Below are 20,021 nucleotides of genomic sequence, written 5' to 3'. Positions count from 1 at the left end.
GTTTCATTTATTGTTTTTGGGGCCGTATTTTTATAGCTGTAACGATTGTCTTTGCCAGAAATAAAGAATATAATTTTGTTCTGTCCTTTTTTCCGGTTGTACATTTGTACAATCTACACTGACATATCACAAAAAGCAATTATCTGTTGCCGAATATAAGATCTGCAGTGCGGATCATGCGGGAGCAACGTTGATCAAAAGTGGGAAAGGGACGTTTCAGATCCTGAATAAATAATCATCTTCAACACAGTCTATAACAACAGCGGGACAACTGTCCGGACCCGCATATGGTTTTCCAACATTATGAAACCCAGAATGAAACCCATGTTGCTAAGCAAATCAACAATCAACGGGTTGGTTTTCATTCATGCGGCCGACATTTTGACGTCATAATGTCATGACGTCATAGAAAGAACGTATGACGTAACGGCATTGTGGACTTCATGTTGTGAGGACTGCCGATGGATCTGCAATGGCTTAGGAACGTCAAAAGGTGGATTACATCGTCACTGTGGGGCACAATGGAATCCTCGACCTGGGTTTATCTCCCGGACACGGCGTTGATAGAAATATATTGTCACTTAAATGACCAGGACAGGGCGAACATGGCGCTTGTGTGCCGCAGCTGGCTCCGTGCATTTCATGCACCGTGTTTATGGAGGCATCGCAGCGTGGAGCTTGGGGGATACCGCGCGGTCATCACCGGAGTTAGGGCATGCAGCTTTGCCGACCAGCATGGGAAATACTTACGGCATTTGATCCTTTACTGTAACCATCCGTCTAACCATACGTCCAAAGTCGTACAGAAGAATATCGACAGTTTTCTACAGAAAATTCAAGATTGTCGCCTTCTCTCGTTTGATTTGGAAAGATTGGAACTTGACCGATTTTGGAAATTTGATCATCTTCGAGAAAAGGTAGTTGAGAGTCTTTGCCGATTTTTCCGATCGCAACGTCACATAGAAGAGTTTGACATGAGCTCCGCGCAGTGTTCTTTGACAAATGGTTGCAAGTTGCTGGAGAGCCTGGGTAATTTTTCCGGTCATGTTTTGAAAACTCTCGGAATTGAAGATTTCTTCCACACGCGGCTAGCTATATATCAGGTGAAGCGGTTCAAACACACTATGAGCACCTTCACGGCGCTTCAGGACCTGTCTATCAACTACAGCTGTCTCTCCGAGGACATTTTGCACATTCTTAACAAAAATCTGGCGGGAAAACTCACGCGCATTCTCATAAAGGTAAGTCGACGAGCGAAGGTAAGTTTGCCGGCTTGTAGCAGCCGTTGAGCGCTCAAGATATTTTTTTCAGAAGCAATGAGGGTACACATGCACCGGTTACCAACTCACACGAAATGATTCTCTTTGGGTATGTGTTTTTTCGTTGGGTATTCGATTTTTGGTATACATGCATTAGACCGGACACCTATCCGCCATGTTTGTTTGACGCTATTGAAAAAGCCGCACGCGACAGCATCACTGTTTGGAAAATAGACCGACATAGCTTAAATAAGCAGAAAACCTTGAAACTGAATATCAAAGCGGTGCATAAACGTCGAAAATTGGACATCGACATCGAAAAAGTACTCGAAAATAGAAGTTCCATATGGCGTGCGACGACCTCATCAGTGACATTCGTCGGAGTCATATTTCAGCGAACAGGTTGTATTTGGTATCTATTTTGGTAATTAAACATTACATTTAATTACGAAAGCATTTAATTCTAGTCGCATAAGGTTACAACACCTATATATCCTTTTGCATCATTACATTGTACATAATATTTGAGAACATAAGAGTGAGTGAGTATGGTTTTACGCCGCTCTTAGCAATATTCCCGCAATATCACGGCGTGGCACACCATTGTACCCATGTCGGGATTCTAACCTTGGTCTACCAGGCTTACCCACCGCTTCAGAACATATGAAATTATTTACACACCGTAAGCTAGTACGTTATATCGTGTACGCAGTGAATACATCATAACGGGGGCGAATCTTTGATTCAATATGACAGTCAGCGGATCCTGGCTCGATACAGCAAATCGCGGCTCCTTTGACAACGTGATCAGTCAATGAATAGGAATAAAGTCCTTTTCCGGAGAACCTTTAGGATACTACCACAAGTTCTCGCGCAGACGATCTCAACAAAGGTCACATGTCTCAAAGACAGGCAACCAGTTTTATTGAGAATCCGCCGGACGCAAACTCGCGATTATTAGCCCGACAACTAACCGACTGACTTACGTCCACACTGTTAAACTATGTGCACAGTGCTCCGTCCACATGCACGGGTATACATATGAGTGTATATTTGCATACGTGTGTAATTATGCAAACGTGAGTGAATGTGAAGGCGTTTACTTATGTGTGTATATTTACACCAAACATGCATCAAGTCTTGACCAGACAATCCAGTGTTTGACATCAGGAGCATCGATCCACGCAAGTGGGATACGATGACATGCATCAACCAAATCACCGAGCCTAACCACCTGATCCCGTTAGTCGCCTCTTACGGCAAGCATGGGTTGCTGAAAATCATCCTAACCGGGATCTCCACGGGTCAGATTTTGAATCATTACTGAAAAAGTGTAGTGAGTGAAAGAGGCTTGGGTTCAAATTCACGAGTTTCCTGGAGCCAAAACTACTTCACCCTGCTCACTCGACGTTTTGTAAGAAAATTAAATACAACTGAAAACGTGAAAACAATAACATAAACATTACTTTGACAGGAGCGTCTATTAGCAGGCTTCGTGTATTCGGTTCCCATGTTGAACATGCATTAGAAGGGGTACAAGCCCTTTGACCCAGCTCACAGCTCGCACATCCTCGTATCCTTGTCATTCCAAAATCTAAATTTCTTATTGCAAAAGAAATCACAAGGTAGATAGATAGTGTTCGGGCCGGCTACGTTTAGATTCTGTGCAATGTCAATAAATATATACCTAATAAAATGCATTCCTTTCCATAAACTATCAATTGAAAAAAATAAAATATGCACATTAGTTTCCATTTATAATCCATTTTTAAACTTGAATCAAGTTGATACTGAAAAAGAATATATATATTGAAAAAATATACATATGGAAAACTATCAATATCGCTGGGCTTATTCAATGACATTATGTGTAGAGATGATAGATCACTTATAAAGGAGCTTATGCACACACAACGGCATGAAAAAATGTATAATTTTCCCATTGACACATAATTTGTTATATACTATTGTCTGTTTTAAAAAGGGTGCCACGTACATTGTAGAAACACACGGTAATGCATGGTGTGTTCACATACACATCTCCCTTTACTGGCAATGATTTAGGAGATAAACCTACTGTGTTTTGAAATTTGATGTAGTCCCACTGTAGAATAGATACCTCTTTATTATAATTTTGAACCGAGCGCTTTACAGTTCATATGCGGGTGATAGATCGGCAGCCATTTTCTGTGAATCGATATGTAGGCTATCTATGTATTCATACGCACGGTTATTTTTGTGAAAAGGCTTACTATATTTGAAAGGGGTTTCCGTAGCAAAAAGGAAACCTCTTTTTAACCAATCAGAATCAAGCATTCATCAATGGCATGGTAGAATTGGTTATAAGAGGTCTTCACATAAAACAAGATAAGCCTCCCACGAGAAAACTGTCACCAAGTGAAACTGAGCGTCTTTTTACGCAGCAATAACTTTCAGCAAAAACTTCAATATTATATTTACGCCGATCCTCCATTCAGTGTTTTGATTCAATTATTATTCACCAAAGTAAATGTCCCGTGCTACTCGATATTCAACGTTCATACGGGTTTCAAAAGGCCGTGAATTTTAAGGTCCCACTTGAAAAGCCTAAAGTTTAAGTGTCAAGCTTAAAAAAACTTGAAAATCACCAAAAATAGCTTGAAAGCCTTTAACTTGTACAAAATGACATCTACTTATTAATTAATGCCAGACTTTATTTATTACTTTAATTGGTTGTAAAAAAAAACCTTATTTGAAAATTTGTGATGAAAATTTTAGTATGTTTTTAATTGACAGACTAAGGGTAATAACCTATTGAAAAGTCTTCAAAATGACAGTTGAAAGCCTTATTAAGTCTTGAAAAGCCTTGAAAAGGCGTTGAATGGTAGTGTTCCACATCTGTGTTCTTCTTTTACAGGTTTACAAGCCAGACCCACATTTCCATCGAATTTCTGGAAGGACGTGGAAACTGTTGAAGACCTCGTGCCCAGATTTGACAGTCGAAGTCTGGTTCGAGAGTATCGGAATGTCCTCTGAAGTGATCCCTATCCTCGTACCCGAAATGCCCTTGCAGGACATGCACATGTGGAGCGGTTATGATGATGACACTGACTGGAATCTGTCGGAAACCATCAACTACCTCGGAGTTCACCACAAGAAGACGCTACGTAAGTCTGTAAAAACATCTGAGATTGACTGGGCTCCTGTCTACCTATACGAGTAGACGGGCAGGCGGTGGTCGATTTCTCGCAGGTTTCGATTGGACGACAGTAAACTCCAACTTTCATTGGTCCCCGATTTGGAATGAAAACAAATAGCTAGGGGACAATATGAAGTGTGTTTGTGAAGTGCAATTGGTGTCAACGACATTGTACACTAACAGGGCAATTTGTCATATTTTGTATCGCCCAAAACAAACTTTCCAGTTGTAGACATTGTTTATGGCTGCGAAAAACCAGCAGTGGAACCAGTTGACACCCGTGAGTCCGAAATAAGACCAGTTCCACACTGCTTGCATAGGAGTGACGAGCAACGTTTATATTTGTGTTTTAATATTTAGGTTTAACTGTATTATGATTCCGACTTGTCGATATTATTTGTTATCTGGAATAAAATTTTAGAGAATGGTACAAAAATATATTTTTATAATAATTTCAGCCCGCCGTGTAAATTCAATTGTTTCTTTATACACCTTGCTATGATAAAGGTTCTCCATGTAGCCCTGGGTTAGAATATGTCCCCAGGACCCTCTTGCAGGTTCCGTGTAGCCCTGGGTTAGAATATGTTCCTAGGACCTTCTTGCATGTTCCCGTGTAGCCCTGGGTTAGAATATGTCCCCAGGACCCTCTTGCATGTTCCCGTGTAACCCTGGGTTAGAATATGTCCCCAGGACCCTCTTGCATGTTCCCGTGTAGCCCTGGGTTAGAATATGTCCCCAGGACCTTCTTGCATGTTCCCGTGTAGCCCTGGGTTAGAATATGTCCCCAGAACCCTCTTGCAGATTCCCCGTGTGTGCCCCGGTTGTAGTTGGTCCCCAGACCCTTTGAATGTTGCTCTGGTTTGCCCGGTCAGAACTGGATTAGATGCAGGCCTCCGTAATGTAGCTTATATTTTACCGAATGCGGCGTAAAACAACACACACAATTCGCATACACCTAGTTCTATCTCCAAGTTACCACGACTCTGTACACTTTAATCACTAGGACATCATAAAGACTCAATGCCGCATTTTTTTAATACACAACTGATTACACGAGAGCCTTTCTTGTCTGGGCATAGTCTTGCACTGTTTACTGAGAGCCTTTCGTTGTTTCATGAGAGCATTTCATTGTTTAATGAGAGCCTTTCACTGTTTACAGAGAGTCTTTCCCTGTTTAATGACAGCCTTTCACTGTTTACAGGGAGCCTTTCACTGTTTACTGAGAGCCTTTCGTTGTTTAATCGGAGCATTTCATTGTTTAATGGGAGCCTTTCACTGTTTACAGAGAGTCTTTCCCTGTTTACAGAGAGCCTTTAACTGTTTAATGAGAGCCTTTCACTGTTTACAGAGAGTCTTTCCCTGTTTAATGAGAGCATTTCACTGTTTACTGAGAGCCTTTCGTTTAATGAGAGCATTTCATTGTTTAATGAGAGCCTTTCACTGTTTACAGAGAGCCTTTCACTGGAACTTGACAACAACCAGGAGTATGTGGATGACATCCTCGTGCGCATGCTGTCGCGATGCACGTGCCTACACGAACTCACCATCAACGCAGTGCTGCACGTGTTCACGATCGAGGCCATTTGTGAGATGATACAGGAGAATAAGATCTGTAAGTCGTTCGTTCGTTCGCGGGTGATTGGGTGAGTGGGTCGTAACGCCATTGAACAGGAATTAAGCTTCACAGTGGTTCGTTTGCCCTTAAGCGCCGCAAGCAGCAATATTGTTCGGAGACTAGATATATTTTTAGCTGCAGATGAATAAAACTTTCAAACATGCCTTGTTTTTCCAACTGTCTAAAGCATTATGTTTTATTTCAAGCATTTTCTGTGACAATTTATTTTTTATTTAATCCCATCAACACCCCTCCCTAGAATATCGCATCAAATGGTTGCTCTCTTAGAGACGCTATTGTGTGGGTGTTGTTCTTGTTTTGCTTTACAACATTACCCTGTAATTCATGCCACAATCAACGCCTTGCTAGGCTGGTATCTTATCCCTAATAATAACGAAACTAACTTGTATCCTAAAGTCTTATGTTCGAGTCCAAGAGTGTTCTGATTCTCTTTCTCGATTTGTCGGCACCTACCCGTGTTCGTGGTAAACCTCCACGCCCAGCATCACTTTGGGCTTTCCCCCCACACCAACCTAACACACCGTGGTATAACTGAAAAACCGTCCAAGGCGACCTTAAACACGAATTACTAAGCTGACATGGGACGATTGAACAGTAATTCTGTAGAAAGTGGCATTAAAACATTAACACATTATACATAACCACTCGTGTCATTTCGGGACAAACCGAAGGGTTACGGAAAAGGGCGACTGGTGACGAATGACGTTTTGAGGATAGACAAAGATGGCGGAGTTTAGATGTCGTATGAACCAATCAGATTATTTTTTACTTCAGTTCTCCAAGTTTTGCACGTGACGGTGTGCGGTTTGACAGACACGGAGTGGGCGGAGCTTAGCTATCTGAGGGAGAAGTTCACACCCATGATGAAGGAGAGGCACGTGGACTTCAAGCTCCAGTCGGATCTTATGATTGACAGCTAATCAAACATCTCTGGGTGTATTTGCCTGAACTGCGATATTTACTTTTGAAGTGACTTTTTCTTCATGTTTATATAATACACATATATTTAATTCATATATATTTATATATTTTATTTTATTGAATAAGGATTTTGCAATTTTTAGTACACTTCATGTTAATATTTATATACAATTCCCGAGAGGGGTTGACTTCTAGCGATGATGAGTATGCTGGTTGTGATATGGTTGTGTGACGTTTGGTTCTTTGTTGAAAGCGCGCGAATTAACGCGATCTTGGGATAAGTCAGAGCAATGTCTTATCTCCTCGTCCAAGGTTATACGTATTTACAAACGCTTTTATAGCGACAGTTGCGTTGGCTTTTTTTTTTTTTTTTTTGGGGGGGGGGAGGGGGCTGCGACCATTTATGTGAGTCAGATATATGTGGGAGGGAGGATAAACCACTGTGATGCAGGTTTCAGATGTCTGTTACCCACATGGCGGTGGTGGGGAGTGAGTGGAAGGGGGGGGGGGGGGGGGGGGGGGGGGATTATGCTAGGCTTTTGGTTTTGAAGCCTACATATCCTGGTTCCTGTGTATCATCCTGTATGTGGGCGAGTCAGTACCTAACTTGTGCGCACAATGCCTATTACTTACTTATCAGCCAATATTTGACACTGTTCGTGCTTGTTCACACTTTCGGTGACTGTTATGGTATCAGGTGAAATTCACAAAGGTATTTTTGATATTTATACATTAAACTATCTACACCAATAAATGTATTTTTCCTGGAACTATTGTTCTCGCATATTTTGTTCACAAACACATAGGCAGTGACCAAGTCATTCAACATGGAGTCTAGAGTATATACCACATCACACCACACCACACCACAGATCGTCCCCAGGACATCCATCCGTCCATCTTGTGTGTCTTATCTTGTACTAGACCGGGCTAAAGCCGATTATATAGTGCAAGCCCATTGAGATACCACGAGGCTACTACAAGTACAATCTGTAGGCGTCTTTTGGTATGACGCGGCTGGGGATCGAACCCCGATCTCCAGCTCTCCAGACAGACGCGCTGTCCACTAGACCACGGAGGCGGTCTTATCTGTAAGAGAAAACGCAATTCAAGTTGATTGGCATATTCATCTGAAACCGAATTCGACATTCAAGTCGATACTATACTATCAGGCATCCATCACGACCCGCGATTTTGATCGACGTTTCCTGTATGTCCACAAGACAGCTGTGGCCGAATATAAACTAAGAGAACTTGATATGTGTGGTCATGGTAGCTTGAATACTTAATCAAATATGTTCAACAAACGATAATTTGTTGTTTGTTGTTTCAAGCCGCACTCAGAAATATTCCAGCTATATGACGGCGGTCTGTAAATAATCGACCAGACAATCCAGTGATTGACGTCATGAGCATCGATCCATCTAATTGGGATACGATGACATGCATCAACCAAGTCAGTGAGCCTGACCACCCGATCCTGTAAGTCGCCTCTTACGACAAGCAATTTTATGGCAAGCATAGGTTAGTTGCTGAAGTCCTATTCTACCCCCAACAAAAGATAAAGTAATGTGCATATCGTTCACAGTGAAACTACGTTTGCTCGAACGTCTCGAACTGGTCATGTGATGCGGCTATAGAGTCGACATTCTGATTGTTTCGAACGACGAGTGACTCGATATATACTCATCGACAAAAGAAACGCGAATACCATAAATGTTGGTTTATATATGAAGAATTACTCATATTCAAGAGATATTAGATTGGTTCGATGTACAAACGAATATTCTGGTATGATGTGTGAACCGATGTCAATGAACGCATCACATGTGACGTCATAGCTCGAGATATATCATTTGTCTCGTGCAGGATTAGGGTGTAAAGTTTGGAAATCACGTGCAGCATATCGTGATGAGAATAAAGACACCTTGGTAACACTTGACTGATAGTTAGTGTTGTCGTTACGTGGTATACACTGGAAACATCTCTTCTTAACGTTCATATATAATGATTACTATATGTTTCTATGATTCGCGTTTCTTTTGGCGGTGAGCATATTTTCGATCGACTTTATTTCAGCAGTTCGAGTTAATGAAAATAATCTCAGCATTTCATTTTTAATGATGTCAACGTGTTCCAACGTGTTTCTGCTGCTAAACAAACTTAATTGTTTAAACAAACAGTATCAGGGTAGGAGGGTTTGTTCGTGGGTCAGTTGACGGCTACGTGTAGACCAGAATAGCCACGGCAACGATTTACAAGGGAAACAACACTCCAACGTTCAGTTTTCTCGCCAGCGCCTTTTAAATGAGCTAAATTAGCCCGGGTAAACGCCAGAAGCCAATTAGCGCAAGCGACCCAACAAACTGGGCTTCTGTCCAGCGAGGGGCCAACTGGAAAACCCCGTTGACAGTGAGGGTTTATCCCCAACAATCTTAGCATTTGAGTGGATGATGCTTACTATAACCTTCTTCCTTGCAAATACATCTGCGTCAGTTATAAGTTATATTTATTGTGTATTTTTTAACCGAATCAATAGTAGGTTGGTAGAAAATGTGTATACAGCCGATTGCTATTTCCGGTTTCGTTTACGTTGGTTAGTTGGTTGTTTAACGCCGCACTCAGCAATATCCCAGCTATATGACGGCGCTTTATTTCTGCATATAAAACAATGCTTAGCAGAACAGAAAATACAATTTAAGTAGTAAATCATCATGTGATAATTAGTGGTAATTTATCTGAATTTCACATATCTATTGATCAAGTTTGGCATCACATGTTTGTTTACCTAGTTTTTTATTGTATGATGTTGATCGATCGACACCCTTTCAAATCGAACATGCATTTATCAACAACACAACGCATGTCAGGTTCGCTGCAGCCTTTTATTGTATACAGTTGTCATGATATTCGGCTTCTCATTCTTCGATCCTCCGGTAGGTGTCGCTTCGCACAGCAAATTTTGAATCCGCGAAGAAAATACTTATCCATATTTCAAGACTTTCAAACATTGAGCGTTTCCCTTTAAGCTCAATACTTGAACGCACGCCTCTGTTCTGTGGAAATTGATTCTTCCCTTGTACGCGGAACGCCAACTGCCACCAACATGCGGTGTTCACAATGACATTTCTAAAGTTTGTTTAGCAGTATCCGTATCAATAAATATCAAGCCATGTTAAATATGAATGTGAAAGGCGGCGAACGGGATTGGGTGGTCAGACTCGCTGACTTGGCTGATTATTTTCACTCGATTATTTTCAGAGCGCCGTCATAAAGCTGTAATATTGCTGAGCGCGGCGTAAACAACAAACAATCAAACAAACAAAAGTTGTTATCACGCAATGTTATCACTGTTTTTTTGCGCTATGAGGAGGGCACGGGTGGACCAGTAATCGAAGGCGGCGCGATTCGCTGTGCAGAGTTGTGTGCCTTGGCTACGCCAGAAACCTTTGATTGTGGGTTCGAATCCCGGTTCGCCCCGATTATGTTTATAGGTTTGCCAGCACCATACCCGTGCTCGTGGGTTTCACGGAAGTGGTAAACGTCTGAGACCTGCATCACTTCGGGCTTTCCTCCCACATTAAGCTGACACGCCGCGATTTAACTGGAATACTGTTAAAAGCGGCGTTAAACCCAACTCACTCACTCACTCTTGCGCCATGACTGCTATGCCCCAAGGTCCTTACACTTCTCGACGTGGCCAAACAATCACCATCATATCGACAGTTGAAACATTGACGCCACCCAGTGACAAAGACTCAATAGAATGCCCGCCTTGCAGTTTTACACTATGGACTGTGCAACAGATTGTAGACAACTAACTGAATATATAAAGGGGCGGTGGGGTCAACGTGTGGTCAAATGGGTGAGTATGATTTTACGCCGCTTTTAGCAATATTCCAGCAATATCACGGCGGGGGACACCAGAAATGGACTTCACACAATGTACCCATGTCGGGAATCGCACCCGGGTCTTCGGCGTGACGAGCGAACGCTTTAACCGCTAGGCTACCTGACCGCCTCACCTAGTGGTTAAAACGTTTGCTCTTCACGCCAAAGACTCGGGTTCGATTCCTCACATGGGTACAATGTGTGAAGGCCATTTCTGGTGTCTCCTGGCGGAATATTGCTGAAAGCGGCGTAACACCATACTAACTCACTCACTGAAAGTATGAGTTCCCATTTGGACGGATCAAGCGTTCCATCGATATCGGAATAAAGCATGACGTTTGTTAGTGTATTTGAAATATCCAATAATAAATGTCAATATATGTTTAATGTCCCGGGTATCCCGGTGTGTTAATATTGTTTTTAAAAGTCAATGCTGGCCTTGAGACCATGGGGAACTATAGGGTAACAGATGGCACACCCACATAGAGACAGACACGTGGAGATATTCCTCAGCAACTCAGATTCAGAGGTGAATATGAATATAGACTTGGGGTTGTGCTGTTTTTGTAAAGAAGAAGAAGAAGCGAGAAATCATTTCAGAATCAAAAGAAACCTCCGACTACATAATGAGCATGTGTTCATGAATCACAGCCAGCATCCTGGTGATTGTCAGCCTCTTGGTGCCACGGGTCCATATGAGGTCCCCTTACTTTTCACACCCTCTTAGTGCCACGGGACCATATATGGGACAATGTACATTTTAACTGTGAATTGAAATGCCAAACACTGAGTGCGCAAAATCAGAATTATAATCATCATCACCCCAATCATGCCAGCTTCAACATCGTGTAAGTCATATTTAATACAGTGCTATTGATCGCGAAATGTGTTGAGATTAGTAAAGTGGTTACCGCGCTTCTCGAACTTTTACTGCGATGTTGAACTTCATGCGAATGGCGGCGAATATTTTATTATGTATCTTAACATCAGCCATTATCTTATGGAACATGTAGAAAGAAACCCCGTTGAAACAGAGCCATATATGTGTTCATCATGCTATCCAAACATGACTGATCAGATTCAAACCCATATTTCAATGAATTCCGTAACAGTTTTGGTGTGTCAGATAGGGCCCTTATTTGATTCTAGGCCTTGTTATCAATGAGTGCCCATGCTTGCCGTAAGAGGCGACTATGCTTGTCGTAAGAGGCGTCTAACGGGATCGGATGGTCATGCTTGCTGGCTTGGTTGATGCATGTCATCGATCACAATTGCATGGATGGATGCTCATTATGCCAATCTCTGGATTGTCTGATCCAGACTCGATTATTTACAGACCGCCGTCATACAGCTGGAATACTGCTGGGTAACGCGTTAAACAACAAACAAACAAACAAAATCAATGAGTGCCTATTGAATCTAGGCCTTGTTACCACTGAGTGCCTATTGATTCTATGAATTGTCATCAATGACTGCCTATTGATTCTAGGCCTTGTTATCAATGACTGCCTGTTGATTCTAGGCCTTGTAATGAATGACTGCCTATTGATTCTAGGCCTTGTTACCAATGACTGCCTATTGATTCTAGGCCTTGTTTTCAATGACTGCCTGTTGATTCCAGGTCTTGATTTCAATGACTGTCTATCGATTCTAGGCCTTGTTATAAGTGATTGTCTATTGATTCGATGGCTTGTTATCAATGACTGCCTATCTATTCTAGGCCTTTGTATCAATGACTCCCTCTGGATTTAGGCCTTGTTATAAATGACTGCCTATTGATTCTAGGCCTTGATTTCAGTGACTGCCTGTTTATTCCAGGCCTTGATTTCAGTGACTGCCTATTTATTCCAGGCCTTGATTTCAATGACTGCCTATTGATTCTAGGCCTTGTTTTCAATGACTGCCTATCAATTCTAGGCCTTGCTTGGATGATACATGTCATTGATCCCAATTACATGGATTGATGCTCATTATGTCAATCACTGTAGTGTCTGATCCAGACTCGATTATGTACAGACCGCCGTCATACAGCTTGAATATTGCAGAGTAAGGCGTTAAACAACAAACAAACAAACAAACAAACAAAACTTGTTAAATCTGAAAACGCCATTAGCACTGCGTTCAAAGTCGACATGGCCATGACACTCATAGGTTTATAGTGTATTATTAATTAAGCTTTCTTAGGACAACCCCCCTAAAATTAAATCAATCCTGAATATTTTTCACAATGATCTCTGATGGCTTTGACCTTGGCTGGATTCTAATCCATATTGGCTCCCAAGCTGACGTTCATGTATGTCAAATCTCCATTGTTGAGATTCAGTTAGCGAGGTCTCTTGGGGTTGTTATTTCTAAAGGAAACTATTGATATCCTTGTCGGTCACATCGGACAACAACTATATCACTCTCTGAATAATCTGTAAAATAATCTCGACAGTTGTTTTGAAATATGATGCTGACACAGCCATGATATCTGGTACTAGTTCAGTCATCTACAGATGCAGATTACAGACGATCATATGCTCTTTGTAAACATATAAAACACTCTTCGTGTAGCTATAGGCTTCTTCTATTTACAGGGGCGGTCGGCTAGCCTAGCGGTTAAAGCGTTCGCTCGTCACGCTGAAGACCCGGGTTCGATTCCCGACATGGGTACAATGTGTGAAGCCCATTTCTGGTGTCCCCCGCCGTGATATTGCTGGAATATTGCTAGAAGCGGCGTAAAATCTTACTCACTCACTCACTCACTCACTCTTCTATTTACATCATCAAATTCTAAAAAAGTTACTTGCGTATGCTCTACTTTCAAATATATATATATATATATATATATATATATATATATATATATATATATATATGTATGTAATGATATCTGAAGTATACTACTTCTCTCTGTCACAAATGTGATTCATTTGTGTTTTTGTGTAACGCCGCACTCCTCCATCAATATGTCGGTGCCTTGTAACCGAGTCTGGGCCATACAATCCAGTGATTTGATAGTATCAGCAACGATCCATGCTGTCGGGTACGATGCCACGCAAATTACCGAGCCTGACCACCTAAACCATTGAGTTATCTCTGATCATTGCGAATTCTGAACTTCAATTTACCGAAATGATTTATGGGCATTTTCGGTGGTTGGGATAATACAGCTGAAATTGTGCATGAAAGTTTCTTTTATCGACACAATAATTGTCGAATAAAATAAATGCGACAAACACCTTTCTATATTCGCGAAAATGTAAACTTATCCTGTCCCACTAGTGTAGCAAAGGCAAGTCAATTGTTCACCTGGGATGCACGAGGACATATGGTACAAGTCAAAATAAGGCACAGCATGATCAGCATCCGACATCGTTTTTGCCACTGATGCGTCAAATTTGGAAATGTCCTCCACAAGACTACTATAAACTTTTATGAAAGCTTTACTGAGGCCTTGAATGTTGTAACCTTGATCAAACAACTTCTGATCAAGAGTCGTATGACGCTCTTTGAAATATTCGTAGAAAGACAAATGCTTGATTGCACCTCAAAAGCTGTTAAGGGTAAACACCTAAGGCTTGAGCTGCTGGACTGTTGCTGGAAATGAAGGGAAAGTTGACTATTGGAAAGTTGAAGTCATCTCTCTTGTCATACAGTCTTGTGGAGAGTGTTTTCCACTGAATCTTCATGCATAGATCTAGATATGAAACAGTTGAGGCGGTCTCACATGTGTCTTTTATTTCTAGTTCGATATACCTGAAGTTTAAGATAAAAATCTTGGCCTAATAACCTTTTTTTACTTCAATTCGAGCAAAAAGTCCAATTCATCTGCACAAAGAAACAGATCAGCAAGGAGGGAAGCACCTTCTGGTGCCTATAGGGATGCCTACTTAGATGTTATCAGTGAGAAAGACGGCATTTCACATCGTTTTCTCAGTAAGCTTCAGATGGCATTTGCTTTCATTTTCTTGACAAATTTTTCTCAATCACTGAAGATAGATAGGTAACTGTATCTATCGCCATCATGTTGTTTTGTAAGAAAAGCCCATGGATCAAGGAATGAACATTTTCCTTAAGTTATGTCATGTGGGAGAGCGGTGTACAAAGTTGAAAAGAAATCAAATGCTTTGACAGAGCTGAACCTGCTCCTTTTGTGAGATTGTAAAAGGTCAAGCAAATTCTTGGAGCTTTTGTGCAATTTATATAAAGTCCATTATCAGTTATTTCAGATTTTTTGGTTCTGGTTTTGATTGTTGTTTAACGCCGCACTCAGCAATATTCCAGCGATATGACGGCGGTCTGTAAATAATCGAGTCTGGACCAGACAATCCAGTGATTGACATCATAAGCATCGATCCACGCAATTGGGATATGATGACATGCATCAACAGAGTCAGCGAGCCTGACCAACCGATCCCGTTAGTCGCCTTTTACGACAAGCATGGTCACCTTTTACGGCAAGCATGGGACGGTGAAGACCTATTCTATGTTATTTCTGAATGTACCAGTGTATAGCCATGTATGGATATAGTTTCGTCCATTATTTAAGACTTTAACCTACTCTTATGATCTCAGTTTCAAGTGATTTGACATATCCCCCTTTTATTCGATATACAAATGAAGGCGGGACAGATGTGCATGATAATAGGTTCAAATCCCGGTTAACCGTGACTATGTTTCACGTCCGTGCTAGTGAGTTTCACCAAAGGGGTTAAGACCGGATTACTGCAGGCTTCAGGCAGGTCAGTCTGCACGCCATGATGATAATGTAGAAAGTAATGTTTAACCACTCGCTTAACTTCGTACACATTCCAGAACATTGAAATGCTCTCCTCGTGACTTATTTACTTGTTCTGACATCTCCAGAATTACTAAACGTGCATGGTAAAATGTTTATCAACCACAGCTGAACCTTTTAACATGATGTGAAAAGGTAGCATAAAGAAATGCCAGCACATAAGACCACGGTTTCTAAAATATTGATTTCCAAAATACCACAGACGAGACAATATCGCAATGCCACAAACCGGAATCGTTATAGCCATAGTGAGTGAGTGAGTTGAGTTTAACGCCGCTTTTAACAATATTCCAGTTATATCACGGCGTGTCAGCTTAATGTGGGAGGAAAGCCCAAAGTGATGCAGGTCTCAGACATTTACCACTTCGGTGAAACCCACGAGCACGGGTATGGTGCTGGCAAACCTAGAAACATAATCGGGGCGAACCGGGATTCGAACCCACAATCATAGGTTTCTGGCATGCCCAAGGGACGCAACTATGCACAGCGAATCGCGGCGCCTTAGACGACTGGCCCACCCGAGCCCCCCGTTATAGCCATAAAGTAGGTTGAAATTCTTTCATATTTTGAACTACCACTTTTAACAGTACAGATGAAGAGAAGTCTGCTATGTTAGCAGGGATGAAGTTCTTGTATGTCAATATTTTGTTTTTGCTTCGAACCCCGAATTCAGAGTTAAATGAGAGAGATGACAATCGGTATTGGGAGAAAAAGGTACAGATAATCGACGTGGGGATTGTGATAGTACACGGGAAATAATAAACCTAACCTAACTCCCCTTTTGTTAAATTGGACTTGACCGCCATTTCCGAGGTAGGATTCTATTCAGGGAGTCATCATTATTGAAATTTTGGTAAGTATTTTATCAACATCCTTAAAGCTGTACATAATGTTGATATCTCATATAAGAAATAAACGACTCGTGGTGTTTGTTTATATAAAACCAGAATCATCATTATATAAATACAGATCAATATTTTTGAAGAGTGTATATTTTATGAACATCCTTCAAGAAGCTGTACATATACTTTGGTTATATATATATATATATACACACACACAATCCAGTGGTTGACATCATGAGCGGGTTGTTGAAGACCTATTCTACCCCGGAACTTCACGGGTCATCTGGCTACTGCAGTAGGAAATATACCAACCATAAACAAAAACTATATCAGAGAAATTATATTTACATTTATTTACACAAATCAACAAATCCTCATTACAAAACAAAATACATACAATAAACATGTACACAAATCTTGACAGTGCATATAGATCCGCAAGTAAACAGTTTACGACCAGACTATCGAACAAAATGATTTCAAAATCATCATCACATCTGATGTCAAAAGAGTTAGTGAGTTGGGTTCAATTCTGCTGTAAACAGTATTGCCGTTGTCAGCGTGAAATGGGAGGCAAGCCCTGAAGTGATGCGTTTATCACTTTGGTGAAACCCACTGTGTATGGTGCGGACTAGGGCTGGGCCAATACAGCAACTGTGCGATCTGATAAGTTGTTCACGATCCGATACGCTCTTATCTGTGGTGTGTGAGCCATCTTTTTCATAGACAGGATAGTCAAATACCTGGCACACTGACGATTTACAGTTAGCAGTGTCAAGTATGGCGCAATAGATGAAAATATTTACTTTTTCACTATTATATATAGTGTTTGGTGAAACAGCCATTAAAGTAATCATTTCAGGTAGGAATCGATATATGTTTTACTTAGTGTGAGATTGTGATTGATACTTGTATCGGAATTAATTATCGTGATCCACCGATGCATCGGCGTATCATCCCACCACTAGTGCTGACACGAGTATGGTGCTGACAAACCCGGAAACATAATCGGGTTGAACCAGTATTTGACCCCGGTTTCTGGCGTGCAGAAGGGACACAACTCTGCACAGCGCATTGCGGCACCCCAGAGTCATAATGAGGGTTGGCAAAGTTTCAGTGAAACAGATAGCTATAGGTTATGACACACAATCAACCAAGTTGGCGAGGATGAAATCCTACTCCATTTACTCGACTCTTACCACAAGATTGCTAGGGACTTAAGGTATTACTGGAATCCCCATAGAGGTTGGAGACACCAGACCCAGACTCCACACACTGTACCGTGTGGGGAATCGAACTCGGAACTTTCAACTACTGGGCCACCTCATTGGCTGATATTTGTTTGTTGTTTAACGCACTGCCACACTAGACAATTCCAAATATTCCAGACACACGATTCCCGAGTGGATATCAGATATGACGGAGAGTATTATACAGTGATGGGGAGGGCCATTTTCTTCCCGCACCTGTGGCCCCTTATTCACAAATTTTATGGGCCCTAATTTGCATGTATGTGCCAATAATTTCACTGTATGGACCATTTCCATTCAGTCATCAATTAAACATAACTTGAAAGGATTGTAGCTTGGTAAAACATTTTATCCTTAAGAATCTTATTCTTGAACTTCAAACAACAACGTGTTTACAAATATCCCGGTGCCAACTTACAAACGAAACCACAGTCATACTTCGCGATAACATCATTTATGATTTCATGGACCAACTTAACAATGGGGTGATCAATGCAGCCAGCAAAATTCATTGTATTCCCACAATACACATCTGCGTCATTCGAAACAGAATATCAACAAATCTTTCCTGATTCTGTGCAGTTGAATCCAGCTGTTACACTATCTGGTAATAACGTGTTTGTTGTGTATCTGGACTTATGCGTTTATGCCTTGACAATAGTTGACAGAGTTTGGATCTATATATCATACATGCCATATTTTAAATCGTTAAAAGTCATATTTGATGTTGTTTGACTATTATATGTAACCATACCATTTTCACAATTGTAGTAGCCAAAGGCAGGAAGCCTGAATAGTGACTGGACAAATTGTTCCATACGTAAAACATATCCGGATACAGCAATAGGCTGTCATGCAACACTTATTGTTTTTATCACAAAAAATACATAGTTAAAGCTCCAACTAATATAACACGATATGGAATATATTAGTCCTTGTAAATTACAGTTTCAGATACGACTTGATCCGTTCACTGTAGCGAGATTCTTATAAGTGATATTATTGCATGATTTTTAAATGAATCACGGGTAGATTGGGAGATAATGTGTGTACAGCGGATTTCTATTTCTGCATTTAGTTTATGTGACTAATACACGCAGTGATTTTAGTAAGACGAGTTCTATGGATGAACAACTTCTTTATTACAATTAGTGCGACGTTTCGGCGTAGATCCTAACACCTACACTTGCTTGATAAAGGTGTTAGGATCTACACCGAAACGCCGCACTAATTGTAATAAAGAAGTTGTTCATCCATAGAACTCGTCTTACTTCATCACGCCAACTTCTAAATGCCACTGAAAGAAGTTACAGTGATTTTAATCTCTGCATATTAAACAATGTCCAGCATAACAGAAAATTTTATCTCAAATTTCTCATTTTCATCGACCAAGTTTGTCGTGTCCTACATGTTTATTCTCCTGAAGTCAACACTGTAGTTTTCGACTGCACAATGCTCAAAAAGCATTGTACTCAAGTGCGCAATGTGCGCAATGTACACAAGAACACTCGGTATCACCTGACCTACATTCCATATTAGGTAGGGACAGCACTGAGCAAATACATGATATAATCAGATCAAATTATTCGTAATCAGTACCATTGGGGAGGAATAAAAAAAAAAGAAAGATTTTGTACAAATGAATATGGTATAAGAAAGTGAGTGAGCGAGTATGATTTTACGCAGCTTTTGGCAATATTCCAGCAATATCACGGGGAGGGACACCAGAAATGGGCTTCACACGTTGTACCCATGTCGGGAATCGAACCCGGGTCTTCAACGTGACGAGCAAACGCTTTAATCACTTGGCTACCCCACCATCCGGCATAAACAAAGATGGTGGCATAAACAAAGATGGTTTACAAATTAGAGATTTATTGATAGTAATGCTGAAATTAAATTGTGATATGTCAATCAAGTAACTTTGTAGCACAGGTAAGAAAACTACAGCGCAAGCAGGCCCCTTACTGTATTTTCTGATGCACTATTTTATAAATGAATGTGTGAATTGAGCATGGTGCATGACTTCCCCATCATTGTATATGCATATGACTAATACAAATTCTTGATGAATGTTGAAATTATGTCAATAGCACACCACTCAAAAATAAACAAAATTACCCTAAAACAGGTAACTTCTCATCTAAAAAAAACAACATGGTGGCTTATAAAGTCACTTGCGTGGTTTGTGTATATTCGTAAAACATGAGTCCAGGACAGAAGAAAAACATTAGATGTCTCTCTGAGGGATGTTTTAT

The 20,021-nt window shown here is 40.9% G+C and overlaps 1 protein-coding gene across 1 annotated transcript; it reads left to right on the top strand.

Moving 5' to 3' along the window:
- The first annotated feature begins 443 nt into the window (after window positions 1-443).
- Window positions 444-6,993, top strand: LOC139472503 (F-box only protein 39-like). The gene is given in 4 exon segments (XM_071254981.1): window positions 444-1,241; window positions 4,156-4,405; window positions 5,888-6,049; window positions 6,848-6,993. Coding segments are annotated over 4 exon segments (1,356 nt in total).
- Window positions 6,994-20,021: the final 13,028 nt, after the last annotated feature.

The sequence above is a fragment of the Haliotis cracherodii genome, unplaced genomic scaffold (assembly GCF_022045235.1).
Source record: "Haliotis cracherodii isolate W230 unplaced genomic scaffold, xgHalCrac1.p SCAF_24, whole genome shotgun sequence".
NCBI classification, from domain to species: Eukaryota; Metazoa; Mollusca; class Gastropoda; order Lepetellida; family Haliotidae; genus Haliotis; species Haliotis cracherodii.
The sequence above is the reverse complement of the archived record's forward strand: the minus strand, read 5'-3'. Positions and strand labels throughout refer to the sequence as shown.